Source organism: Alosa sapidissima, chromosome 11 (assembly GCF_018492685.1).
Source record: "Alosa sapidissima isolate fAloSap1 chromosome 11, fAloSap1.pri, whole genome shotgun sequence".
Taxonomy (NCBI): Eukaryota; Metazoa; Chordata; class Actinopteri; order Clupeiformes; family Clupeidae; genus Alosa; species Alosa sapidissima.
In genome coordinates this window covers 20,563,141-20,590,643 of record NC_055967.1, presented here as the reverse complement: position 1 = coordinate 20,590,643, position 27,503 = coordinate 20,563,141, and the positions used below count along the sequence as shown (strand labels likewise).

Below are 27,503 nucleotides of genomic sequence, written 5' to 3'. Positions count from 1 at the left end.
TGACATGTTGGCATTTCAATGAATGTTCAGTATTGTTTGTAATTTGTAACATTACTGATCATTATTATAAAATGATCAGACACGAATTAAGAGTATAAATGTTTTAGATGTATTCCTTTATGAACTATTTGACCCTGTGTGTGTGTGTTTAAAATGTCAACTAGTCATGTAACATTATCCTGTATCAGCGATCTGAGGCAAAGGTCAAATAGCATCAATCCAAGAATAGGGTATGATGGTCTATGGTGGTTGGGTAAAGATGGATTAGTAGTCTTCTATATATTGGTCTCTTCCTAACTACTGCATGTAGCGTAAGGTACATACATAAATGAATACAAATATAGCATATGTTCTCTAGGGTTTATTACGTATTAGTTAGATATTAAGCTGCTGCCACTTTAAGAATGTACCGGAAACGAATGCTCATAACTCGTGTTAATGTCTGTGGCCGCGCACACGCAAGTGACAGGTTTATTTTTGTGTAGAAGTAGACTTTCGAAGTGTGCGATGATATCCCTGTATTTAGTAAGACCACTTCGCAGCTGTAACAGCGTCTGGCGACATCGAGCATTATCAGAATTAGTTTGTAAATTCGCAGTTGGGAACTGTCAAACATCACGTCTATGGTTTTCCACCATATCCCACGGCCTCGTCAGAAATATGGACGAAATACTGCGAAAGACTGTTGCACCTTTACCCTCATATGAGACCAGAGACAAGTTCCCACCACCCCCGGAATCACATTCTGTGGAATTTATGAATTTCTACCGAAGTTTAGAGACGGAACAGAGAGTAGAGTTTTTGGAAAGACTGTCAGAAGAATATGGAGTGGACCACAAAAGCGTTTCAGAGCTGGCAGCGAAACTGCTTGAGACGCAGCTAAGGGACGTAGCAACTATACTACAAGTGGAGGACCGGTTACGTTACAGTCTGACTCCCCGGTACCGACAATTACTAAGTCACATAAGTAGGATCGGGGGTGGGGTGAAGTTTTTAGTCGACTTCCGAGCAGATGTGATCCAAATAACATCGTCCAAAGCTAGCGACAGTCCACATTTGAGGGTAAATAGTGTTATGTTCATTGCTGTACGGTGGCCCTCGATAGTCATATTTGATGGCTTTCGCGTTTTGTAATAAGACTAAACCAACACTGGAAATAGTTTAATAAGTAATTAATCTCAACCAGCATTACAAATATGAGTGCAGCTCCCCTGATTCGAGTACATAAGGGAGGCTATTACAAACATGGAGACCTGTAATGTACAAGTAATTTTTAAACAGTTAATATCTGATGCATTTGAAATTGCAGCCCTGCTGTTCAAAATAGACACAACAACCTTTGGCCTACTTCTCACTGTGTGTGACCTCACAGAGACACTGGTCTTTTTATAGTTTCAATTGATATAAAAGATGTCTCTTATCCATGTAGCTTATGCTATTTGTTAAGTTCTATTCATTTTCCTCTGTTCACTGTATTGACAAATAACACATTCATTGAGGGCTTTTTTTGATTAAGATATTGCAGAGGTAGTTTTGTTCGCTCCCATATGCCAGATCACTGTAAATGTGCAACATTTGCTAACAGTCCTGACTGTATGGTGTTTATTAAGGCATGTATTTATTTGGTCCACATGGCTTTAGAGCACTGCTGAAGTTCTGCACCATCTCTGGTGGTGTTGGTTTAGAACACTGCAGTAATAGAGTGGCAGAGGCATGGGCGCAGGTATTGCTTTAGTCTGAAAATCTAATTGGTCATCAATTAAGAGGCGCTTGCTCAGCGTCACATACTGTATTTCCCCCAGGTTCTCCGCCTGCAGTTATTTTTTGGCCTCTTTATAGATTAGTAGCGACATGGAGGAGGAATCTATTAGTTTACATCCTGCTGCTCCAGCTCTTTTCCCCCATATAATATCTCCGTTCATCCCCCTCGGAGAGCACGTATTTGGGCACCTGTCGCCCCCATGCCCCTCAGACCTAATATCTCGTCAGTACAGAGTGCCTGGGGCATTGCATTTCTATTTGCTTTATTGAGTTTGGTGTGACTAGATAGATTACATTTTCTATATTCAATTTTGCCATAATTGGGTATGGTTTGAAATAGGAGTCAGGCTATGCAATGAGGATGTGCATTTTGCAGTGCATGGAATGACTCGCAGTAGCCCACATGATTTTGAAAGCCTAGATAGACTAGGCCTATATGTTTTAAGTAGGGCTGTCAATCGATTAAAAAAAAAAAATCTAATTAATTACATGCTCTGTGATTAATTAATCTAAATTAATCGCATATATGATTTTTGCTGTGAAAGTATTTTAAATATTTAAATTCAAATCAATCATTGAATAATCAGCATTAGTGACATTAAAGTTCAAAAACTCTTTTATTATTCCACAACAAGGCCCCCCAAATACCACTAGGTTCTGGCCAAGGACCCCTTGATGTGCTATTAAACCTATCGACAATACTACGGCAAATTTAAAAATACATTAAGCTAATCCTAATAATTATTTTAGCCACAAGCACTTTGTGATGGAGCATACAGTGTGTAAAATTACATTTGGGGCTTTCTGCTATATAAGAGCTATCACTCTACTATTATTCCCAGTCATTATCATGGAAAATAATGTTCAGATATGCGACAAATTATTATAATGGCATTGTATAACAACCCTCATAGTAATGGGTATATTTACATTTTTTAAAATGTATTTATTTGTTGCTTTTATTTTTCTTTCCAACTTGCTGAGGCCCCCCTGGCACCCCCTTGCGGCCCCCCAGGGGGCCCCGGCCCCCACTTTGAAAACCACTGAGATAGGCAGCACATTTTCTTCTCTCTCCTTCATTTTACAGTCTAATGGTTACTGACTACAACAGCTCGGGGTCAAAGGTCATACAGAATCGATTAATCTGCGTTATTTTTTTTAATCAGTTATTTTTTCTCAAATAAATTAATCAGTTATTTTGACAGCCCTAGTTTTAAGACATTCAAATATTTTATTTATCTTTATAAATAAGCTGTCTGGAAAAAATCTGAGTATATCTGTTTACACTCATATACCACAGGTATGCATTAATGTGTATGTGGACATTGAAGTAGGCTTGATTTGTAGTACAAGGGCTGTCTCTCACTAGTTGCTGTTCTTTTTCAAGTTAAATCTTTCAGTTTACAAATCACAGAAATCACAGAATCTTAAGTTATGTAAGTTTAAACAATACTTATATATACAATACAATATTTCTGTAGATTTTCAGCTGTCCTGTCTGACATAACATTCCCCATAGCTGATATTGAAGTAGATGCTGTGAGCTAAATCCCGTCTGTACTCTCAGCTCTGTAATTAGTTACTAAATATATCAGCACTGGTATAACCAATCAGGAACCATTAAAGATATAGATGCTCTTGCCTTCGTACACATAATACAGTGTTCGTAAACATACTGCAGTTGAACATAGTGGAGGGATAACGATTGTGTACAGAGTATCAGAGTTACCAAGAACTGTCTGCTAATTATGTGAATTCACTGTGCATTTAGTCAGTTTAGGACAGAGAGGGCAAAGAGATGGGACATCGGCTCATTGTCATAGAGAGCAGTCTGAACTAGTGTCCTCTAAAAGTAAATTAGTACAAGGCCAAATCTATATCAACATCATTTTTTTCTCTGTTAGAAATCTGTTCTGGCGTCAGTTTTCTAATAGATGTAAGGTAGAGGGAGCCACAGCATGTTCTAAATATTGCATATATGAAACGGTTTTGCATATCTGAGATGACGGTACTCAGTGCTGCAAACTTCACACCTCAGACACACACCATATCCTCGTAGTCAGCAACAGGAGAATCGGTGTGAAAAGGCCTAATTTAAAAAAGGAATTGTGAATGATATGATGGGAAGTGACACACATATATTGAAAGGAAAAGGGGTAATGCGACTGTAGTGTGATAGTACGACTGTGAGTGGCTACTGAAAAAATACGGAGGGTAAGGCCCATCTGCTTCGTTCAAGGCTGAAATAAATGCATGCCAGCCTGTCAGTTCGCGCTTCACCGTCATATTGATCCTTTAGTTTGTGGATCGATTTGTTCTTCTTTCCATTTAGCTTTTCTTCACTCTACTGCATTTTTGTGTCGTTTTTCCTCTTGTAGTGGATCTGAGGGGATGCTTAAGCTCTTTAACACATCAACTGTTCCCAGAGTCTTTGGCTTGAAAATCTGCTTGTGTCTGAAAGAGTGCACCCTGATGATTCCTGACAGTTCAGACCCTTTCTTCATACACTCAGTGTTTTAGCAAAGTTTAAGCTGTAGGTGGAGCATAGGAATTACCATGATGTAGTAGGCCATTATGAACCTGATAAGTAAGTAAGTATAAGTATCCCGTGAGGGAAATTTGGCCTCTGCATTTATCCCAATCCGTGAATTAGTGAAACACACACAGCACACGGTGAACACACAGTGAGGTGAAGCACACACTAACTCGGAGCAGTGAGCTGCCTGCTACAGCGGCGCTCAGGGAAAAAAATATGCTAGCTTGTGAGGGAGTTTTAATTGTTTTTAATTAGCCTAAAGGTAAATGGGCCTCTTCTCTGTAGGGCAGTGTTGTAAGTAGCATGACCGATTGTCAGGTGATGAAATGTCCTTCCCTGAAATGCATTCCTAGAGGGAGAAAATGAATATGTGATTTTTATTTAATTTTCAAATCTTTTTATTCTCCTCCTACCCATGCCCAAGGCTCAAAGGGGGTTGCCTGTTACACTTTAATCTACCGGCCCTTTGATTCTTTCACATGTTGATCACCTACCCCAGCCCCAAACCTCTCAGCTCAGAGACGACCCCAACGCCTGCGTCTCAAAGCTTTTGATCAGCCGTGAGAGCTGAAACGGCAGCGGCCGCCCTCGTTCCTTTGCTACGTGCGTGAGCGCCACCGAGCGAGGTGCCTCTGGCCCAGAGGCTTTTATGTGTGGACACGGTGCGTTATCTGGCGGAGGGGTTCCATTCGCTCGGTGTTGGCCAGGGCTTTGGTGTTTGCTCGTCATCATCACTGGCAAGCCTTCGGTGTTGATTTATCTGCTGCGAGTCATTATTCACCTCCTTAGCACAGAGGAGCACACACATACATATTCTTCTGTTCTTCTGCTCCTTGCTGTTTCATCATGTGTTTCAACACACACACGCACACACAGGCACACACACACACACACACACGGACACATTCACATAAATTCACAGAGACTCTCATCTCACACTAACTCTCACAGACTCAACATTTTAAAACAAATTTGAAAGCAGAGCAGTTTTTCTGTGTATATATATATATATATATATATATATATATTTTCTCCCGCTTCGCCCTGAGGTGATGGTACCTTACGTCCGCGCCATCCCGGCAAGAAATTCAGCCGTATAAGCAAACAGCAGGAGGAGAGGAGAGAGAGAGAAAAAAATGTGTACGGGCGCAGAATTTTTAAGTGCTGTCAGTTGCCCTGAAGTTTAACACGAGGCGTGGGATCCAGTCGTAGCAATGCATCAGCGTTACATTAGGTGAATTACAGGGGATTAATCGGTTCCAGCGGTGGGGAAATGATTTATGGCCGGGCTCACAGGTACATGGTGTTAGTAAGAGGGGGGCCTGTCAGGAGAGTGGGGCTGGATGCAGGAGCTGCCTGTCAAGGGGAGCAGGGGAACCAGAAGACCCAGCGCTGGGCTGGACTGGGCCGGGCCGTGTTGTGTTGTGTGGGGCTGGGGCGTATTGTGTTGTGTTGTGCGGGGCTGGGCCATGTTGTGTTTTGTTGTGCTGGGCTGGGCTTGGCTGAGAGCCAGCCGTGGGGGATTTGGAGTTGAGTTGGGCTCTTGACGACAGGTCGACGTGTCCTTGCTGGGTGAGGCAAGCTAGTTTAACAGCTCCACAAAAAAGAAGGAAAGGAGCACTGGAACAAACTTCCTCTGTGTGTGTGAGTGTGAGTGTGAGTGTGTGTGTGTGTGTGTGTTTATTTTTAGTATGTGTGTGTATGGTGTATGTTATATAGCTTGTTTTCCAAAGCGAGAGCACGTCTGCCTCGCTTGTTTGTTTGGTCTGGGCGCTCTGTGTTTATGAGGGCAGTGTGTGTCAGGCTGGGTGGTGCGATGTGTTTTTGAAATGGCACTGCGCTTATTGCTGTAGTCTACAGCGTTCAGGTGGAGGAGGACGCTCTGCCTCAGCACTGATTAAATCAGCTAGCAAATAAACACACACACACACAGACATATGCATATGTGTGCGCACCGCACACACCTAGAAGCAAGCACACATTCACACATGAGAGCAGGCGCTTACCTGTTGTACAGAGATCAGACATAATTGCACACACTCCACATCAAAAAGAGCACACACACACACACACACACACACACACACACACCACTCAGAGGAGCCCAACTACACACCTGCATCCAGAAATGCCGACAAAACACCTACACAAAACGGCAAGGAACTGGAAAGCAATAAGAGGCTTATAAGGCATTAAAATGCCACTCACCGATAGCAGAGAGCGCAATATTTGGTGGGAGTGTAAATAAATAAATAAATGGACAAATAAAGCCTTGCCCAAACACTCGCCTATAAATAATCCGTCCTCCTTAAGAGGACTGTTTACCTTCCCTTAGTCCTGCTTTAGGTCTGAAATTATTAAATGAAGTGGCACATTCTCTAATAAGATAAAAGCTGTGCTTGTGGGCTGGCCACCAATTGAAGTGTTTTATCCTGTGCTGTTTTATGTGCCTTTCAGTCATTCTTTTGGTTCTGCATTTGTTGTAGTTGCTGCTGCTGAAAGAACATAGCGTGTGTTATTTGGTTTGTTTGTTCTTGATGTCTCTTGTGTGGGTGTCGCCCCCTGCAGGACTTGAATGGCGCACTGAAGGGGCTTCTGTCAGAGTGGTTCTCCGTCGGACTCCTGAAGCTGGAGAGGATCACGTGGCAGTCACCGTGTGCGCTCCTGCAGAAGATCAGCCAGTGAGGGGTCACTCTAACACACACACACACACACACACACACACACACACACACACACACACACACACACACACACACCACTATCAGACTCATCATACATGTGGTAGACATGCAGCAGGAAAAGTAGCAACTTGCACTCAAACACGTGTGTACTATATGAAGCATGAGGGCCAAACCAGCAACCTCATGCATTGGAGACAAATATGCTGTTAAGGAAATTGAAAACCCGAAATCTGCTAGTAGCTTTTGTCTTCAGGTGTGAGACACACTACACAGTGTTGTCCTCTCTTACATGAACATCACACTCTCAGCCAAGATCCAACTTGCATCCTTTCTTACACCTTTATACATGAAAAACAAACTCTAATGTGTGTGTGTGTGTGTTTTGTATGCTGAAGGTATGAGGCCGTGCATCCGGTGCGTAACTGGATGGACATTCAGCGCAGGGTAGGGCCTTACCGCCGCTGCTACGCCTTCACCCACGCCTCCATGCCCGGGGAGCCTCTGGTGGTGCTGCACGTGGCCCTCACGGAGGAGATCTCCAACAACATCCAGGTATCGAACCAGGGCAGGAGACCAGACCCTCCAGATAGCGACCGCATGGAAGAACACATAATTAAGACTATAATGGCTGAATCTATATAATCTATATATACATATATATAAATCGGCCAAAATGTTTTCCAACCACTTCTGGTCTGTATCAGGGCCATTAGAAAATGTTTCGAAAAAAACCCATCCTGGCACCTTTTCCCTTTCTCTGCTCATCCTCTCACCATTCCTCCCCATCCATTTACTTTATTTAAGTGTCTGTGTTCAAAATTCGTTCTCGAACTTACCAAGACTACTTAAGTTAGCGGTGAGAGAAACTTGAACTATTATGCAATATTAGACTACTTCCTTTTGAGTGGACTTACAGAATACAAAATGTTGTATTGCAGTACAAGGATACAAGGAAGTTTATTGTCACATGCATATAGTTACTGGAAGTAAGAAATGCAGTGAAATTATGTCTGGTGTCAGCCTATTTGTGCAAAGTGGGGGGGGGGGGGGGGGGGTAAAAAGTGCAGTAGAAGAGGGGTTTAGTAGATTAAGTGGCAAGGGCTGCATAAGAAAGGTGAGGGAGGATTGGAATTGGGGGGGGAGGGGGAGGGGGCACCAACAAGGAGCACCAACAAGGAGCACCAACAAGGAGCACCCAAGAGCAACAGGGGCAAGGAAAAACTCCCTTACCAAGGAAGAAACCTTGGGCAGAACCACGGCTCAAGGGGCTAACCCAACTGCCAGGGGTCTTGGTGTGTGTGTTGGGGGATGACAGGGGAGATGTGATAGTGTGCTGTGTATGTGGGGAGAGGGCAGTGTGCAATATGTGTGTTGGAGAGGGGGGGGGGGGGGCAGTGTACTGCAAGTATGGTGAAGGGACTTACTATTGCAAGCAGAGTACTGTATGTATGATGTATGTGAGTGATGAAGATGTGTGTGTGTGGGCGGGGGGGGGGGGGGGGGCAACAGTGTGCTGTAAGTATGTTGGGGATGTGTGTTGGAGAAGCTTCCTGATGAAATAATGTGCTGTGTATGTAGGGGAGGGGGGGGGGGGGGCAGTGTACTGCAAGTATACAAGCCCTGCTGCGCCACTTTACTATCATTAGGTGCTAAGGACTTTTTTTGTGGCTCACAGCATTGCCAAGACATGTAAGCACATGAAAAGAAATCCCCTTTGAGAGTTGTTATTCCGTGTGGAGGATGTGTTCAGCTGCCTGCAAGGAAGACGCCTCAAGCTGCTGAGGATTTCAGCGCAGTGTACCCAGTGCCAATTGCCATGTCCTCTAGGACAAGACTGTGAATGATTTCTGCTTCCATTTCCATTTCCAATCAGTTGTAGAAAGTTTTTTTTGATTCTGTCCTTCCTCCTTTCTGCTTTCTCTTCCTCCTTCCTTCCTTTTTCCCGCTCCTCTTGTGGCATCACCACATAAGTTTATGATTATATTTATTTTGTATGCATGGGAATTATGAAATGTCTACTAGCTTAAAAGGACAATTCTTATGCATTACCTGGATCTCTGTAGCGCACCACGGTCATTTAAACTGATCAACGTGACTTTGTTTATGTGGTTGGGCTAGATCAGCTGACGAGGACGACCTGTCAAACCCCGTCAGCTGACTAGGAATGTTTTGTCAGGAGAATGACGCGCCAATTTGAAGAGAATAAAATCCGAGGAAGTGCGCTAACCAGGAGCTTGAAATTTACGCAGGGAGCCTACGAGAGACCTGTTACAATTAAGCTTACACGGAAGAAAGTTTATCGGACATTGCTTCCTTACTTACGACCCGGGTCTGTTCAAAGAGAATCCAACCGCCTTCGTGGTGGATAAAAACATCCGATACCGGTGAGAAGGATCCTTTTTTTTGTTTTCTATCGCTGGGGTTAATTTTCTACTTTTTCCTTTTGGGCGCCAACGTTGTGGATTACTTTGTTTCCCTTTTTCCTTGGATTATCAAGACTGTTTCGTTTGTGTCGTGTGCTTTGCTGTGGAGTTTGAGAGACTTTGAGACCGTGCTGGCGAAGGCGCGTGGCCTGCGCGCATAGACATTTAAACCGGCAGCACAATTTGCTAGATGTTGTGCGATTAATACTGTTTGTTGGTGTATATGTGATATCGTGTGTCTGGGAAATATATGTCACCTTAAGATCTATTGCAATCCCTGTGTCTTCCTGAATTAATTTAAAAGAAGCAAATTCATTAGTTGTAACTCAGTCCATGAATCCCGTGATATTTTGTTAACAATCTAAAACTCACAAGCAGATTGTTACACTCTTCTCCTCCTCTACCTCCCCCTCTTCCTCCTCTTCCTTAGTCTATAGTGCGAGATTTGGCCACGGTGGATGCTGAGGAGGACGCGAGTAAGATCCATGCCGCCATCTTCTACTCCATCTCCTCCACCCAGCCTGGCCTGCAGGGCGTGGAGCTGGGCAACTACCTCATCAAGAGGGTGGTGCGCGAGCTACAGGTGAGGGGGCTAAGAATCCAGCACTGCTGCCACTGCACACCTACTTGCAATACACCAACTCACACAGTGACATTACACCGTGATACCGTTGAAATACACATACACTCTACTCTCTCCTTCTGTGCAATACACCAACTCACACATTGGAGACAGTGATGGAGCTGTGGGGGCATGACCACATGAGAAACAAATTGACCCAGTGTTGCGGGTCCCTGTCACATCCCACTCCCTTAACTTTTTACATATTTGCACCGTAATACACACACTCTGCCTCCCTCCCTCTTTCTCATTTTTTTATTTATTTGTTCATCTTTCTCTCTTCATCTGTGTCTCTTTGGTGTATTTGTTTGCCCCCCACCCTCCCGCCTGTCTGTCTTTGACTCTCTCAGCCTCTCCGCACAGACAACTCCAAGGTGATGGAGGTGATTGTTACGTCCCAGTCCAGTGATGTCCAGTGATGCTAAGAAGCCCTAAGTGTTTTGCGTGTGTGTGCGTGTGTGTGCGCGTGTGTGCCTGTGTGTGTGTGTGTATTAGTAAGAGAGAGAGACAGGAAAGGAAAGAAAAAGAATAGAACTCATTGCCCTTAACAGACCCCTACCATCATTACCATCACAAAAGCTCCAGGGATGTCCAGCTGCTGCTTGTGTGTGTGTGTTCGTGTGTATGTGTGCGTGTGTATGTGTGCGTACGTATGTGTGTGTGTGTGTGTGTGTGTGTGTGTGTGTGTGTGTGTGTGGGCCCGTCTCAGTGTCCTCAGGGCCCTTGTACACAGCCAACGCAGAAGCTGATCTGCCACTCGCCTGTGCTGGCTAGCGGGTAAGAGAACAGGGGTGCACACTCACTCACCCACTCAGGCCAGAAGGCCTTCAGCCCACCAGCACTTCCTTCTCTCGCTCTATCTTTCTCTCTTTATCTCTGTCTTTCCTCTCCTCCCCCGTCTCCCTTCATTTCAGTCTATTGCCAGAGAGTGCACCAAAACTGGCTCTCAAGCCAGCTCTCTCCACACTGATTTTTCCTCAACAGCCAAAGGTCTGCAGGGTCTTTTCCTGGGCGGATAGTTTAACTGTATCCCCACCGGCCTTTCCTGGCCTTGTTAAGTTTGCAAATGCTAGTTTTGTCGGGTAATGCTTAGTGATGGGAATTCTGTTAGCCCCAAATTGTGTGTGTGTGTGTGTGTGTGTGTGTGTGTGTGTGTGTGTGTGCTGTTGAGCAGCGGCCAGCTGGTGTTATCTGCTCTAGAGTTTGTTTTATCCCGTTGTCGGTCATGCAAGGGTCTGCTCAATCCACCTGCTTTTCTTAGCTGACCTTCTCCAACTCCCCCAGTAGCATTTCCTTATGTGCACTCAGCCCCTCTTCAGAGTGGTGTGCAAACACGGCTCTGGTGCTGAGCTCAACGCTGGCTGAGCTGGGTGGATCCTGAGGGAATGGTATAGAATAAATGGGCCCTTTCTTTCTGTCTTTATTTTGTTCTTTCTTTCATTCTTTCTTCCTTTCTTCATGTTGTTCTTTAAAAAGATCAGTAAGCGGTTGTATTTTGGTGTTCCTGATGGTTAGCATGTAAGCCCAATGTTTACTCTTAATTTTGGCTTGCTCTGACAGCTCCGGTTATCACAAATGTAAGAGTGTGTGTGTGTGTGTGTGTGTGTCTGTGTGTGTGTGTGTGGCCCCCATGTGTGGCGGTGTTCAGATTTTTATGTCAGTTAGACAGATTTGATCATATGTCATTATTGAATAATTTATTTTCTCTTTATCTTAAGAATTGTTTGTGGCGTATGCTTTTTGGGATTGATAATCAAATCTGGAGCTATGTGCTTTGTGTAGATGTTCCCACCACTCATCAGGGTGTCTTATAACAACACCAGTGGAGTGCACTGACATGCTCTATACTTGTTGGATGACTCCAATGACAGTGAGTCTGTATGTTTGTGAGTATGTGTGTTTATGTGTCTGTGTGTGTGTGTGTGTGTGTGTAAGTGATGGGGACAAAAAATGGAATGCTGGGAGGCGTTGTGAAGATGACAAATACAGAAAGAGAGTGAGTAAAGGAGAGGGATAATGTGGGAAGAGAGAAATGAAATGATGAAATTGCAGCTGTCACCTCCAATCTTATTGTGAGAGAAGAGCAGAGGGGCATTATTAGTGAGTGAGTGAGCGAGAGAGAGAGCGAGAGAGCGCGAGAGCGCAAGGCGTCTGGGGGACACAGAAAGTGGTTTGAGGGGAAAAAAAAGCTGCTGTGTTGGAGAGCTGTGCTTCCACTTATGAAAAGAAAAGCACAACAGAAGAGCTCACTCTCAGGGGCATGGAGGACTCCCTCCCTGATGGACGCCATTCAGGGATCAGGCACAGGCTGGCTTCTGTCATGAAGGCAAACTCACTGTCCTCACTGCTGATTGGTCTCTCTCTCTCTCTCTCTCTCTCTCTCTCTCTCTCTCTCTCTCTCTCTCTCTCTCTCTCTCTCTCTCTCTGTCTCTCTCTCTGTCTCTTTTCCCCAAGATCAGCACTTTGATTCTGGATTGATACTAGTGCTCCATGTCGCCCTTGATATAAAATCCACAAGAGTAGAGAGAGTCGACTGATGTTGGGTGTGCTGTGGGGGAGTCAGTCATCAGGGCTTATGAGTGGATGGACACTGGGGTTTGCAGTGGAAAAATAGCTGTATTCAAATAGCCTACTTTTGCAAATGCTTTATCCTGTATCAAGTCTGTGGTGATGTTTACATTAATTTCCCTCTAGAGTAGGGTCCGCAGGATGCCTAATAATGCCCATTTCTGTTCATGTTTACAGAGTAGTTGTGGCTACTATAATCATATATGGAAATGTAATATTTTAAGGGTGAACATAATATCTGACTGTTGTTTTAGCTTGTTGTTGGTCATATCCGGTAAAAGTCTCCCATTGTGTTTCCTATACTGACGTGTGTTTTTATCGGTCAGACAAACCAAGTGTATCCCATTCCGAGTGATGTTTGTAGGCTGGAAAGGTGATGAGAAGTGAGCCCCCTCTGCTCTAAAGTTCAGCACCATCCCTCAGCGGACAGCCACTGGAGATAGTGTGATGTTCAAGGTCACAGAGTGCAAGTGGAGTCAGTAGAGTGTGAAAAAGACGAGAGTGAGTGTGTGTGTGTGTGTGTGTGTGTGTGTGTGTGTGTGTGTGTGCGCGCGCTTGGGGGATGGGCGGAGCGAGAGAAGTAAAGGGTGAAGGTGACACACCGAGGGACCACAGCAGTGATGGATGGATGAGAGGAAAGAGGAACGAGTGAAGAAGTGAAAAAAAGGTCACGCTGTGATTTAAGAGGAAGGAGGAGGGTCCGCTTGTCTTTCAGCATTAAACTCAAGGGGGCTTTTTAGTCTTCTTCTCCCTTCCCTCCCTCCCTCCCTCCCTCTCCCTCTTTCTCTCTCTCTCCATCCCCCTCTCTCTCTCCTGTCTCTCAGCTCCACGACTTGTGCTAAGCCTGCTGACCAAGGCCTTACAGTAAATTGAACTGATGAATGAGAAGCGTCCTTCTGACATGGCTATCCTCAGATCCCCCTCTCACCCTGTGAGAGAGAGAGAGAGAGAGAGAGAGAGAGAGAGAGAGAATGATGGAGTGCTGGGGCATGAAAGTTGGACTAAGCCCCTCCGGACACGTCTGGTTTGTTGGGGGGGGCCGAGAGAAGGCTTTTCCTCTGATGCCTGTCCAGAGCCGTCCAGCTCGCCTTGCTCAGAACAAAGCAGCGTGGACGGCCTCACGTCCACCATTAGCCAGCGCTGATGAGGGGAATACAAGTGGGCTCTACTCCAGACGCTGAGAGAGCAGGGGGAGGGGGTTACTGTAAGAAATCAAGAAAGAAGAAAGGGAGCAGAAGAGAAGGGGTGGCATAAGGAAAGAGAGAGAGTGAGAAAGAGAGAGAAATGGAGGAAAAGAGGGAGGGAGGGGGGAGCAGAGGGCCAGGAAGGCGTAGAAAGGGACATGTTCAAGAAGTTGAAAGTGGGGTGGTGGAAGAATGAATCAGAAAATGTGTCAGAAAAAGAAAGAAGGAAAAGAATATGGAAGCAGAAGATGTTATCTTTCTGTGAAGCAGTGGTATATTATCTGCACGGTTTCATGGATGCAGGATGGATCCATGGAGGATTTGTGGATTTTTTTATTATTATTATTTAGCTGTTTCTCTGGGTTACTGCAGAAGTGGAAAAACACACCCCCTCAGGGCTCTAATGAGAGCTTAGCCTCCTGTGTGTATGTTTGTGTGTGTGTGCGCACTCTCATCTTTCTGTGTGTGTGTGTGTGTGTTGTGCACCTGCTCCTCTCCGTCTCTGACTCATTTCCAGCCTGATCTTCTAGTCCTCTAGTCATCCATTTCTCTCTCTGTTAGCTCCTTTTCTCCCATGCCATTCCTTTTAAACAGTCAATGTTTAACACACACCACACACACACACACACACACACACATTTCTGGTGTCCTCAAGGTTCCTCACCAAGCACATTTGTTGTGAAGGCCTCTCTTTCGTTCTCTCACTCTTTCTTTCTCTCTTTCTCTCTCTTTGGCTCCCTCTCTCCCTATCTCCATCTTTATCTCTCCAACCCTCCATCTCAGTATCCATCTCTCTTTCTTCCTCTCTCACCCCCCTTCACTCCATCTCTCCCCGTCCTCACTCCTCTCTCTCTCTCTCTCTCTGTCTCTCCATGCTTATACCTCCATTGGTTCACTCCTCTCTTTCTCTCTCTCTCTCTCTCTCCTCTTCAGAGTGAGTTCCCACACATGTCCCAGTTCTCCAGTCTGTCTCCCATCCCGGGCTTCACGTCCTGGCTGCAGGGCACGCTGGGTCCCAGCCGTAAGGTGGAGGGCCGAGGCGGCGCCGGCGTCACCGAGCTGCTGTCGGAGTGTGAGTGGCGCGAGGTGGAGGAGGTGGCCGGCGTGGGCCCCGGACCCCCCGCGATGGAGGCCCTGCGTCGGCTGCTGGCGACCGGCGACTGGTCGCGCTCGGAGCGGCTGACCCGCGCCCTGGAGCCGGCGCTGATGCGACTCTGCGCCTGGTACCTGTACGGCGAGAAGCGTCGCGGCTACGCCATCAACCCTGTGGCCAACTTCCACCTGCAGAATGGCGCCACCATGTGGCGGCTGAACTGGCAGGCCGACGCCAGCCCGCGCGGCTTAGCCAACTCCTGTGGCATCATGGTGAACTACCGCTACTTCCTGTCAGAGACAGCAGCCAACAGCGCCACCTACCTGCAGAACAAAACGGTGTCGGCCTCGGATCAGGTGCTTGCATTGGTGGCACAGTTCCAGCAGAACAGCAAACTCTGAGCAATGCTGAGAAATGCACATGCGCGCGCATGCGCACACACACACACACACACACACACACACACACACACACACACACACAGATTTGTACACCAAACACTGAGATTCGAATACATATCCATAGACACACATACAGTACACACACATACCCCAGACCCAACACATATCCATACACACACAGAAAAATATGCAGACACAGAGTGTCAAACACATTCACATATAATTAATCTAATTGCACTGTTGGTTTATAGATGACGTACGCCTCTCTGAATTGTGCCATACACTGCCTCCCTCACGGGAGTGAGTGTTGACTGACGTTAGGACTGTGCCCATCTCCCCTGGGTGTTTGTGTTCTGTGATGTGAAGGCTGCTTTTGCTCCGCTTCCTAACGCACTCAGTGAAACGAGGCTGCTCTGGTTTTCTTGTTTTGTTTTGTTCTTGCCTCGCACCCTAGGCAGCCTCTTCTCAAAGTAAGACACGGGATTTCAACTGCTGTCAGAGCCCCACTCACCCAGTGTATAGGATGAAGCAGACCATGCATCACATCCCATCAACCTTTGCATCCTCGTGTGCAGGATGCCAGAGGAGATAATGAGGAAAGAAAAATAATGGTAATTTATGATGATACTTAATAACAATAAATGTTTTAATATTTATATCATATTTGTGTTAGTGCCTTGATTCAATTCCAAGTTTGTAAAGTGTGTGTATGATTATGTGTCTATGAATCTAAATGAGAGAAAGAGAGAGAAGGAGAATTTGAATTTTAAATTGTACTTTATTGTGTTGCACAACAGCACAAAAACTCAATTAATCAATGATGCCCAAAATATTTATTTTTTTCTAAGAGCGCAACACACAAAAGTAAATAAAATAAATAAATAAAAACAAGAACATCTACAGATGTTCAAAGTGCAACTTGTTGTCAATGATTGTACACAACACTTGTTTACAACACCACAAGAAAGAGAGAGAGAGAGAGATAGAGAGAGATAGAGAGAGAGTGTGTGTGTGTGCACGCATGTTTGTGCTAACCAATGGTGCCAGGCAACATTGAGGGCAGCATATAAAACAGATTGGCCTTTACCTAGCGCGGCAGCCCATTCCTTTTCTCCACAGCTCAACAAGTTAAGAAGTGCCGCTCAGCAGAACACTGCGCTGCTTGCCGCTTGATGGATATAGGCAGCCCTGCCTTAAAGTGCAGTAATAACATTTGGGAAAAGTCAAGTGAATCGAGGTAAGTGATTTTATAGGGGTCGGGACCCGAAGAGGTACATGGCATTTGCAATTGAGTTTCAAAAAGATCCATTTTCGCCCCCCTGCCAAAAAACCGCCGGCTTCTCTTAAAAGCTCGTCCCTAGCGCACTATGAAGGAGAACTGCCTCCAAATGGGAGTGGGGAACTGTTTTCAGTGTATTGTTGTGTAAAATATATCAGTTCAAGTTGACTGTGAAATTGCGTTTTGAGTCTCAAAGGACACCCTCTTCCTACTTTTTTTGAGGGGGTTTATTTCCTCTCTTTTATTTTGGTTATTCCCCAGGTGCCTGGTGTCCTAGAAACTAATGAGGTGAGAAATAAAGTTAAGATGAAGTGATACATTTATGATGTTCACCTGAGCTGAGCTGAGCAGTACTGTGCTGTGCTGTGCAGGATGTCAGGAGCCAAAGAGTGGGGGTGGGGGTGTTGGAAGAGACGCTCGCCCTTGAGAGGGGACCTGTCCCCAGCTGAGAGTGAACGCAGAGGATTGTGGGAAAATGGGATCTCACCTAGCACAGGGTTGTGCAGCTGTTAGATCATATCAGACGTTGTCGTATAGTCTCAAAACTATCAAAACATCAAAGTGTTTTAAGTCAAAGTTAAGCCCACTTTTTGTTTTCTGTGCGCATGATTATCCTCATATCAATATTTAAAAATAACATAGATGCTTCATTTATACAGACCTGACATCTATCAATAATTACAAACTTGGATTTGAAACATATTAAGGGTACTGTCAACCTGGAGTTTTAAACATTATATTAATGACAAGCAGGTTTTGAAACATTAAGTTTATATCATAAAACAAAACACTGCTTACAAAAGAATGATGAGAATAAACACACACCGCAAGTGTTATAACCAAATGTATTAACTACACCTCAGAGTGATCCACAATCTGTGCAATGATGCACACCCTGGAAACACATACATGGAAACATGCACATGGTGTTTGCACCCACTGCATTTTCTTTTTCTTACACACACACACACACGCGCACATACACACACACACACACTGTGTCTGTCTGACTGGCTATATTATGCAGGAGCACCTGAAAAGGTTACTATTGTATATGCCCATCAGGCTTTGCTCTGCAGGGTGCAGGGTGAAATTATGTTTGTGGAGGTGGTTATTGTTCTATAGTGCACATAAACAAATAAAAACCCTACACCAGCAGTAGGCATCTCTGATAGTCACCTAGATGAAGGGAGAAGCTGCATTTAAAGCAAGACTGCACACAACAATTATTGTAAATATCAGCACAAGGTTTTTTTTCCCCCCTTATTTAAGCAGCCCAGTCCCACTGAGATCAAAACCTCTTGGTATTTCTTTTTTCAAGGGAGGTCTGGAACAAATCAAAACGGCAACAATGAAAAATAAATAAATAAATAAATAAATAAACATATTGTGTCATCTCAGTTATCTTTCAATGAAGTTCAGACTACACACAGCAGATTTCCCAACTCAGAGACAGGCTGCGGCCATTTCATGTGATCAAACAATTAGCTGCCGACCAAAGGCATGCTCTCATTTGAAAGGCCCATTTGTTAACAAGCTAATGACTGCAGGGATTTATTGGGGTACTATATCCCCATTACGGGTGTTGGATCTGCCATTAAAATGATGTTAAAGGCCTGGTGTGCTCATTCTGGGGACGGAGGAGGAATCTGATGCCCTGCGATTACCGCCCTTGTCTATGCTGTGGCATCTCGATAGAGGGCTCTAACCAGGCTCATTGTTGTCATATTTGTAGCTCTTTTGCAAATGTTCATAGCGGGTGAATTGTTTCTGCCATTCTATGTACAAATTCATGAACACATGGGGTGTTTATATGTTTTCTTTTCATGACTAATACTGTTTTTCTAATTTTCGTGTGCCATTTTATTATTGTTAAAAAGAAAACATATAAACATATTACCCTATGTGTTTAATGAATTTGTACATGATGAGATGGCAGGATTTCACACACACACACACACACACACACACATGTGAGAGAGAGAGAGAGATGGAGAGGATGTCCGGACAGAGAGAGAATGTTTGTGTGTGTGTGTGTGTATTCAGCAAGTTTTTTTATATAACTGATTGATTAACTGTTAACTGATGCATTTAATATTTGGGATTTTGGTTTCAGAGTTTTGCATACAGTAGATTGTTTTTTTTAAGCAGCATTCTTGAGGCAGGAATTGTACTTAAATTAAACTCATGCCATTGACACTTTAAATCTACACACAAAGACCTGTTGGAAACTGAGAGAATAGAATTAAATACCCTCATGAATTTTGACAATATGTCATTGAGCGAAAGAAGAGCTGGTAAATTTCCTGTGAAGAGGAGTGGTTTTAGAAAGGAAGAAAAAAAAGAAAAGGTTGAAAATGAATTCAAAATTCTCAATAAGGCTGTAGAATAGTCCACGAGAGAGACATCACGCACCCAGGGAGAAGAATAGGAGGTGCTTTTCTTTCACTCTAGGTGCATTGTGTCAGATTGAAATGTCTGGATGGGTCTGAATAGGACACACACACACACACACACACACACACACAAGGGAAAATGCAGCAGCAGCCGGAGACGGCACTGGTGGTTTTCAGAGGCAATTGCCGTGCTCACACTCATTCCGCTCTTTGCACGAGCTGCTAATCATACCATTATGAAAAATGTCAGCCCTAATTCACCTGCCTGTGGTAACTGGCGTGTTAGCGGAGGTGGGTGGCAGGTTCTGTGAATTTCCACTCTCAAGCATCGAATAGGAACTGAGCGTACAGAACCAGTGGAAGAAACAGACACAGACTGAGACCTGAGCTGTAATTTAGTCTGTGGAAATCAGAATCATAATCTGCCTGTTAAGCATTACTTACGGTCTGGCCTTGCAGAGCAAGTTCACAGGTGTTAGCCTTTTGCTAGTTTAGACTTGTTTTCTGTTTTCTTGTTCTCTGTTAGCCACGTGCAGTGGACCACAGTAACTGTGGGGCACTGGGAAGAGGAGGAAGCCTAAGCTCCAGGAACCCTGAGGTCTAAGGCATCTTAATCCTCCCACAGAGTGGTGCTCTTTGGGTGGTTTATTAATTAGAAGTCAATGTGAGACAACTTCCAACTCCATTAATAGTCTGCATGACAGATGTACTCTCAGCTAAAGCAGTCGTCACTGTTGCTACACTTCCCTGCTTTTCCTCCCGTGCGATATTAAACATCTTATGCAAATGACTTTGCAAAGCCGCGAGCACGGGGGCCATGTTGCATGCGATGTGACAGATGTATTTGGCAGCAGACCCAGGGCAGAGTATTGAGCTGTGTGTACACAGGCGTTTCATCAAAGTGTTTGTATTCAAAAGGGCACTATGAGCGCGGGGTGCTGGTGAAACAGACAGGCCGACGTACATATCGTTGTCAGCAGGTTTGTCTTTGTTCTGACACAGTTCACACACACCGTGGCTCCTCTTCCTGCTTGCTTCCAACACCACAACACCAAATGACACCATCTAGAAAAAAGGCAGAATCAGGCCAAATATGCAGTCAATTAGCAGACACCTTTGAGAGAAAACATGTAATTATGTTTACATATTCATAATTCCAGTGTGTTTGTGTCTGGCTGCACGTCCCAGTGGAATAGTAGGCTACAAGAGAACGGGAGTGTATGGCAATGACAATTTGTGTGTGTGTGTGTGTGTGTGTGTGTGTGTGTGTGAGTGAGAGAGAGAGAGGTAGAGAGGTGGAAATAAAATGGAAATCAGGGGTTTTGTGTGGAAAGAGTGATTGTTTAATTAACATGCTAAGCCTTGCGGTTTATTCTCGCGGCTCGTGTTCAGTGAAATGGGCTCTTTCATTCCGTGCGCTTCGCTGTGCCATTCACTGTATGTCATCACAGACTGAGCCCAGACCCAGCACAACCTCCCCAGAGCCGCATGGGCTGGGCTGCTACATCCATTAGAGAAAAGAGGTAAAATTACTGTCACTCACTCACTGTCTGACACACACGCACACGCGCGCACACACACACACACGCACGCACGCACGCACACACATGCGTGCACGTACGCAAGCACACACATGCACGCATGCAAGCACACGCACACACACACCATTCTATTTGTCCAGCATTAAAGGGACACCAGGCAACGTTTTCGTGTTAATTACTCGTCTTCGTAAGTCGGTATATGGTTAAATGACTCATTACAGGGCGAATGAAGACTGTTTCGCCCGCCCCTACTGCCTGTAGGAAGAATATCCCGCTTGCAAGTTCAGTGTATTGTACCCGCCGACCAAAGCAGGATCAGTTTACATCCTGCATCCACAGCACAGAGGCAGGCTAACAAAACGCTAGCAATTGTTGCAAACGTTTGTATAATGGCAGAGCCGGCGAAGAAGCAGTGAAAAACCTTGACGGAAGATGCAAAGAAAAGGAAAAGAGCTTCAGACCGAGCGAGGGGGAGTTTCGTAGAGAAAAAGTATCAGGCTTGCCTGGTGTCCCTTTAATCAGTACAACTGAAAATGAGAATTATTCTGGGCAATATGCAAACTAGAGCATGCTGTTTTTAATCAAACCACAGAGATTATATTTTCAGACACTGTTTACTGCGAATATCTCCACTGTGACTTGGAATGAGGTACCAAGCTGAGCAGTATCAATACACAGCCAGAAGGATAAGCTGTACCGGACAAACACCTTGTCTTAACATTATGACACTGTAGGCTTTATTGTTGATAGATTTAAAAATGATAAGTTTATAACACATTCATAACACATTCATAACAACTTTATAGGCCCATATTACTGGTCATGCAATAGCTATGTGGAATTTTAACACTGCTTTAGCTATAGCAGCCTTAATTGATGTGTGCTTATACAATCTTTAAAATAAAAAGAAAAAAGCAGTTTGAATCAGTAATTAATTAGTAATTGTTGGTAGTTTGAATTAGTAATCAATAAGATTTGATAGATGTTTCTATTACTCTGTTCGTTAAGCACTTGAATTGAAGGTTTCAGAATTTTTAATGACTGACTAATTTATTTCTTGTTTTATGAAATCTGCTGATAGGGTATAGGAGAATGTTGAAATGCCCACAAAGCTCAGGACACGTTCAGGACCATGGGAGATAGGGCCTTCTGTGCTGCTGCCCCACGTCTGTGGAATGCCCTCCCTGACAACTTGAAGGCACCACAATCCACTGATTGTTTCAAAAAAGGTCTTAAGACATTTCTTTTTAACAAAGCTTTTGGTCCCCTTTAGATGTTTTTTTAAAACCTTTTCTTTTTCTTTTTCTTTAATAAACTGCTCATCTTTTTTGTTTTTAACCTGTAGCACTTTGAGATCTATGATAAAAAGTGCATTATAAATAAAATGTATTATTATTATAATTATTATTCCTTCCCATATCATGCCTCCACATGCACATAAGTCAACATGCATTTGCCGTGAGCATTCTGGTCCAGGTTGTTTGTGTGATCTGTAATGTAAATGCTGTTCATCAGAATTCAGAATCAGAATTCTGGTGATGTTCCCCATTGTCCTGCGTCTGGCTTTTCTCAGAGGTTTGTTGACGCTCAGGGGGGAAGTACATTCCTGAAAAGGCCACAAAAGAAAGGCAGGCGATCCATCCAAACAAAACTGTTCAGTCACTCTGTTTTCTTGTCTCTTTTGTTGGAAAAAGGAAAAAACAAAGTGTCTGGATGAATATTTCAGTTTGGTTTAAGCAATGCTGAAGAACAGCAATGCAGGTCTGCAAGACCTTGAATCACATCCAAGACGTTACAGCCAGAGAAATCTCACCTGCAGCAGTGACTCTTTGTCTCAGTCAGTCCATCAATAGAGTGAGGAGACACACACAATATTTTATTTTTGGCATTGCTGCGAAGGTAGAAAGTAATGCGTCACACTTGATCCTAGTTGCTTGGAGGGCATTGGTGTCTGTGTGTGGGCCCCATTGATGGGTTGTCTTTTACAGCACGACACACCTCTGCTTTTAGACTTCCATTGTACAGGCAGATGTTGTTTCCATTATCAAATTAAATTGACTGAAAGGGCTTAGATTGCCGATAACATCTCTGCAGGACATAGTTCAGATGTTCTTTGGTTGTTTGTCATTTTGTCATCATAGTGGTGTGTGTGTGTGAGAGAGAGAGAGAGAGAGAGAGAGAGAGTATGTATGTGTGTGTGTGTGGTGTGCGAGCACATGCATTGAGTGGCGTGACAACTTCCTTGCTCTTTCAAATTATATATCATTCTCACACATATTTGGCTGGCAGAATGAAGCGATTTTGTCAGGATCTGGCCCGGACCGTTGAGTTTGTGCCACCCTGGTGGCCATTTTGTGTATTGTCCTGTGTTTGTTTTTGCCTGTTCCCCATGTGCTTTGTGTTACCTGCCTGTCACCTGTCTTTGTCTCCACCCATCTCCTTATTTGGTCTGTGCTTCCTGTCTTGTTTGTTTTCCCTCCATTTCTGCCTCCTCACCAGTTCCCTGTTATTGTCTCGTTGCTTTCGTCCAGTCCTCTGTCTTTCTGTTAATTGGTATGTGTATTTCTACCCTCCTGTTTCTCTGTTCCTTGTCGGATCGTCTCTCTGTTTGTCTAGTCAAAGTCCTGTATGTAAGTAAGAAATTCTTTAAATGTAAAGTTTGTGTTAAAAATAAATTCTGTTTTGTCTGTAATTCTGCCTGGTTGAGTCTTGCACTTGGGTCTTCCTGCATAATCCTGACAGATTTAGTTAGACCTTTCTTCAAAGCTGAAGGTTAGTGTGTGTGTGTGTGTGTGTGTGTGTGAGAGAGCAAGAGAGATAGAAAGATGGAGGAGAGAGAGAGTGTGTGTGTTTGGGCTTGAGGCATCCTTTTTTCCCTAATTGGTGATGCTTGTATGCTCACAGGGCTTGGCTGATGCTTACATGCCATCATCACTGCTAACATAGAGAGCACAGAGGTGTTGCATGGACTATATTCAACTGATAAGAGATCACTGCCAGCAACTGCTGTTGTAGGTCTGTGTGTGTGTGTGTGTGTGTGTGTGTGTGTGTGTGTGGGGGGGGGGGGGGGCAGCTTTTGGAGGCCACTGATAACATCTAAACAGACAGGATTAATGCAGCGGTGTGATGCGCTCCTCTGGAAATCCAGAGAAGAAAAGCAACAAACAAGTGTAACAAATGAAGACAGGTGTGTGTCTTTGTATGAGTGTGTGTGTAAAGGAAAGAGGGGTTATTAGGGCAGTGCAGGGAAAGTGACAGGCATGCCCTGTGACTGCGCTGCCATCATTAACTAAGACAGTCATGAGCCGCATCCATTACTTGTGACAGTCTGACACAGGATCTTAACACACTTGGCTGGAATGATGCAGGGCAGAGAGAGAGAGAGAGACAGCAGAGAGAGATTAAAAGACAGCAGAGAGAAAGATATGGAATGGAGGATGAAGAAAACTATTGAGGAAAGAAGAGTGTTAGATGTTTAGATATGATAAGAGGGAGTGTGGGAGGTTTGTTTTAACAGGGGTGTGTGAGTGTATGTGAGAGAAAGGGACTGTGGGCCAGATGTACTAACGCTTTTGCGCCCACTTCAGGTGTATTTGTTTCGGCGGTATGTACAAAGACTGCTCCTGAAAGCGCACGTCTATTCTTGCTAGATTTGACCAATCTTCCATAGCCTACGTGCACAAGTATTTTGAGTAGAACTACTGATCTTAATTATCTCCTTGCTTGTTGGCATCTTACCATGTATGGTATTATTTCATGATCGCTAAACGTTTGATTCTTTTTAATGTTGTCATCAGTTAACTTTATTCAACTGCGCTTGTTGGCGCTGGCATTCAGTTGTGGACGTTCGTAAATTGCGTTTATGGGCGGAGAAAGGCAGAGAAAAGCGCAGTTTACACTAAGGATTGACCGATTGATAAATACGACGGAAACTTGGGTCTGACAGCGTTCGCAATGTGCGGTTTGTCCATGGCGCTGATAACGCTAGGTTCGCAAATGTATGTACATCTGGACCTGTGTGTGAGAGAGAGTGAGAAAGTGAGTGAGAGAGTCTGTCTGTGTGTGTGTGTGAGAGAGAGAGAATCTGTCTCTGTGTGTGTGAGAGCTTGTTGTGGGGTGGTGAGGGTGAGCTCAGCTGCAGGACTGCAGATCTTTCTTAATGGCACACTCAGAGAGCCCCTGTTTATTTCACTAATGAATTAGATGGGGATTAAGCACTGCACTCCATGCCAATTACCCAATGTTCCCCAGGAAAGCTACAACGGCACAGCGCCACTTCCATTTCCAGGATTCATCCCTGGCGCAGGGATGTGTGTGTGTGTGTGTGTGTGATGTCGGCATAACTGGCTGCCCTGCCATTCTGCATCCGCACCAACACGCGGGCACAGAGACGGACAGGGTGGTCTCAGAATCTGCCAGAGAGACATGCCAGCGCTCAGACAGGCTTGAGCTGGGCTGGGAGTTATTTGATGGGTGGCACAGGCACGCCACAGAGAGACATGTCATAAGAACAGTGCTTCTTCCTCTACTCAGGTCTACCTGGAAATCCCTTTGGTGTTTATCTTGGTACAACACTTGTCTGCGCTCTACTGCCATCAAGTAATCATGAGTTGAATCCTTTAAACTCTAGGTCAGTCCTGGGCTGAAAAGGTGTAGGGCTGAAATGCACCATCTGGTGACACTTTGGAAATTCTGTCTGGGTTAGTTTGTTAATATTTTTTACTTAATTTTAGTTCTACTGTCATCGAGTCATAACTCTCGTTCCTTGCTACACAGTCAAATAATAACACAACCTCTAGTTTCCATTATCTCATATTACCACTTGGTGTTCTCAGTCAGTCGAAGGAGAAATGAAAGGGAAAAAAAACACATTGAATCTCCTGTCCTGTTGGGACTGTTAAGAGCATGTGCTGCAATTACCGTACACAGCAGTGGCTGACCATAAAACAGCTCCCACTCTGTGTCTACTAGCGTAGGTGATTTAGCACGCTAGGCTGCGGTGCCTTGCACGGAGAACTCCTTAATTGCACTCCTTAATTGCACTAGACAGATGAAAGGGCTCTACCCAATGTAGTAGGATGAAGTGGTGTAATGCCCACTTCTCATGTGAGCTCCAATTGTTGCATTGTGAATGGCTCGCTGTAACGAGATGCGAGCCAACCACTATCGGTGCGCCTCTATTTAAAAATCCATAATCACTTTCGTTACGAGGTGCCAGCAAGGGGGCAGGCAAATTCCCGGAAGTAGAAGAATCAATGGAGGCTGGAGGAACCACTTCTCTGCTAACCCCCATAGAAGCCCATTCATTTTAGGATTTTTTTGAAATGCCATAACTTCATAGCATATATCCTGTGCCAACATTGTAGCTTCTGTATTATCTACATAAACAATAGAAGGCAAAACGGGCTCAGCTACCTCGTTGAGGTTCCCATAAGAAGTATAGTTAGCGAGTCCAGTTGTAGGGAAGCTAACGCACCGTAGGGAGATAACCGTATTGTTTGGATAAGAAGCTCAATCCAGCCAGCATGGAAACTCATGAACAAAGCTATGTAGCCTACAATACCATTGTATGTTAAGGTAAAGCATTGGATAGAGGCAAGTAAACCTAATGAAAAACGGCACTATAACGATAATCATTTCAGAGGTTTTCGATGGATTGACCGTAGGTCAGAAAAATGTTAAGAAGATTAGCTTCTTGTGCTAGGTAGTAGTGCTAGGCTATAACTTTTTTGTTTGTTTTACCATGACTGTTTTTGAAGATGATCATGTGTGGTAGTTTCAATATTAACACAACTTGATATCACTTGTGAGGATGATATTAATAATAATACTTAAATAAATGTTTATAGTTAGGGAAAGTTAGGCTTTTTTTTCGCCAATCTGCAAAAAAAATTCTTACCAATAGCTTTTTTTACTATGTGTTCCTATAGGTGTCTAGTAACACCTCCCAATTTATCAATTTATTGAACAATTACAAAAAAAAACTTTCTTAATCAGTTTAAAATTTAACAAACCTCATCCCTCAACTCCCCTGCACTTCCTCACTCCTGTTATCTTCTGGCTGGTTGATGTTCTGGCAAGAGTTACCATAACAGTTCCAACAAGCAGAAATACACTTGACTCCTTGCTTTTTACAGCAGCACCTGAGAGTGTCACAGACGCCTGGACAGTTGCAGCTGACTAAACTTCAGAAGGTAGTCTGGTGCAATGGGATCTGGTGTGGCTGGTGCATAATCATGTTCTCCTTGTTTCTATCCACACTTAAGGACATCTAGTGATGGATTTTTTAGCAGTAGCAAATCTCTGGTCTGGAGATATGCCCGCAGAGAGTGCTATGCTGCACCTCCTGTAGTCGGAGGTAGTTTCTAAGGCTTGACACTAGTTATGTTGTCCTCATGAGTTTTACATGTTGCTCACTGTCCACCCTCAACGTTGGACACTCTTTTCTCTATCTACCTATCTCTCTCTCTCACACACACACACACATTTATGCACATTGACTCTCTCACAAACACATTCACAACCACACACACACATCTATGCACATTGACTCTCTCACAAACACATTCACAACCACCCACCCACCCACACAAACACATATGCACACACTTACAAATAAAGTTCACACCTTCACTGATACTGTCTCTATCTGTCTCTCTCTCTCACACACACACACAAATACACACACATGCAAAATGTCCTTTCTCACACACACATGTTGAGACAAAACTATCTGTGATTATAGTACCAGTGTGTTACACGCAAAGTGTGTGTGTGTGTGAGTGTGTGTGTGTGAGTCCAATGTGGAGAGTGGACGGTGATCAACAAAATGTAAAACTCATGAGGATTAACTGAGGTAATATTTTTGTTAATATGTTATTATATCTTTTCATGGGACAGCACTGACGAGATGACACTTTGCTAGAATGTAAAGTAGTCAGTGTACAGCTTGTATAACAGTGTAAATTTACTGTCCCCTCAAAATAACACAACAAGCAGCCATTAGTGTCTAAAC

General features: G+C 44.2%; 1 protein-coding gene and 1 long non-coding RNA gene across 2 annotated transcripts; one reads left to right on the top strand and one right to left on the bottom strand.

Annotated features, from left to right (window-relative positions):
- The first annotated feature begins 326 nt into the window (after positions 1 to 326).
- On the top strand, positions 327 to 15,933 carry mlycd (malonyl-CoA decarboxylase). The gene is made up of 5 exons (XM_042110612.1): positions 327 to 1,062; positions 6,866 to 6,978; positions 7,377 to 7,533; positions 9,835 to 9,987; positions 14,712 to 15,933. The coding sequence occupies exons 1-5, from the start codon at positions 439 to 441 to the stop codon at positions 15,270 to 15,272; spliced, it is 1,608 nt and encodes a 535-aa protein (XP_041966546.1). The 5' UTR covers positions 327 to 438; the 3' UTR covers positions 15,273 to 15,933.
- A 9,738-nt stretch (positions 15,934 to 25,671) lies between these two features.
- Positions 25,672 to 26,755, bottom strand: LOC121724214. Its single transcript, XR_006035162.1, has 3 exons — positions 26,670 to 26,755; positions 26,526 to 26,528; positions 25,672 to 25,686 (listed from the first exon to the last, which is right to left on the bottom strand). It is a non-coding gene; the product is annotated as an uncharacterized LOC121724214 (long non-coding RNA).
- Between the last annotated feature and the right edge of the window lie 748 nt (positions 26,756 to 27,503).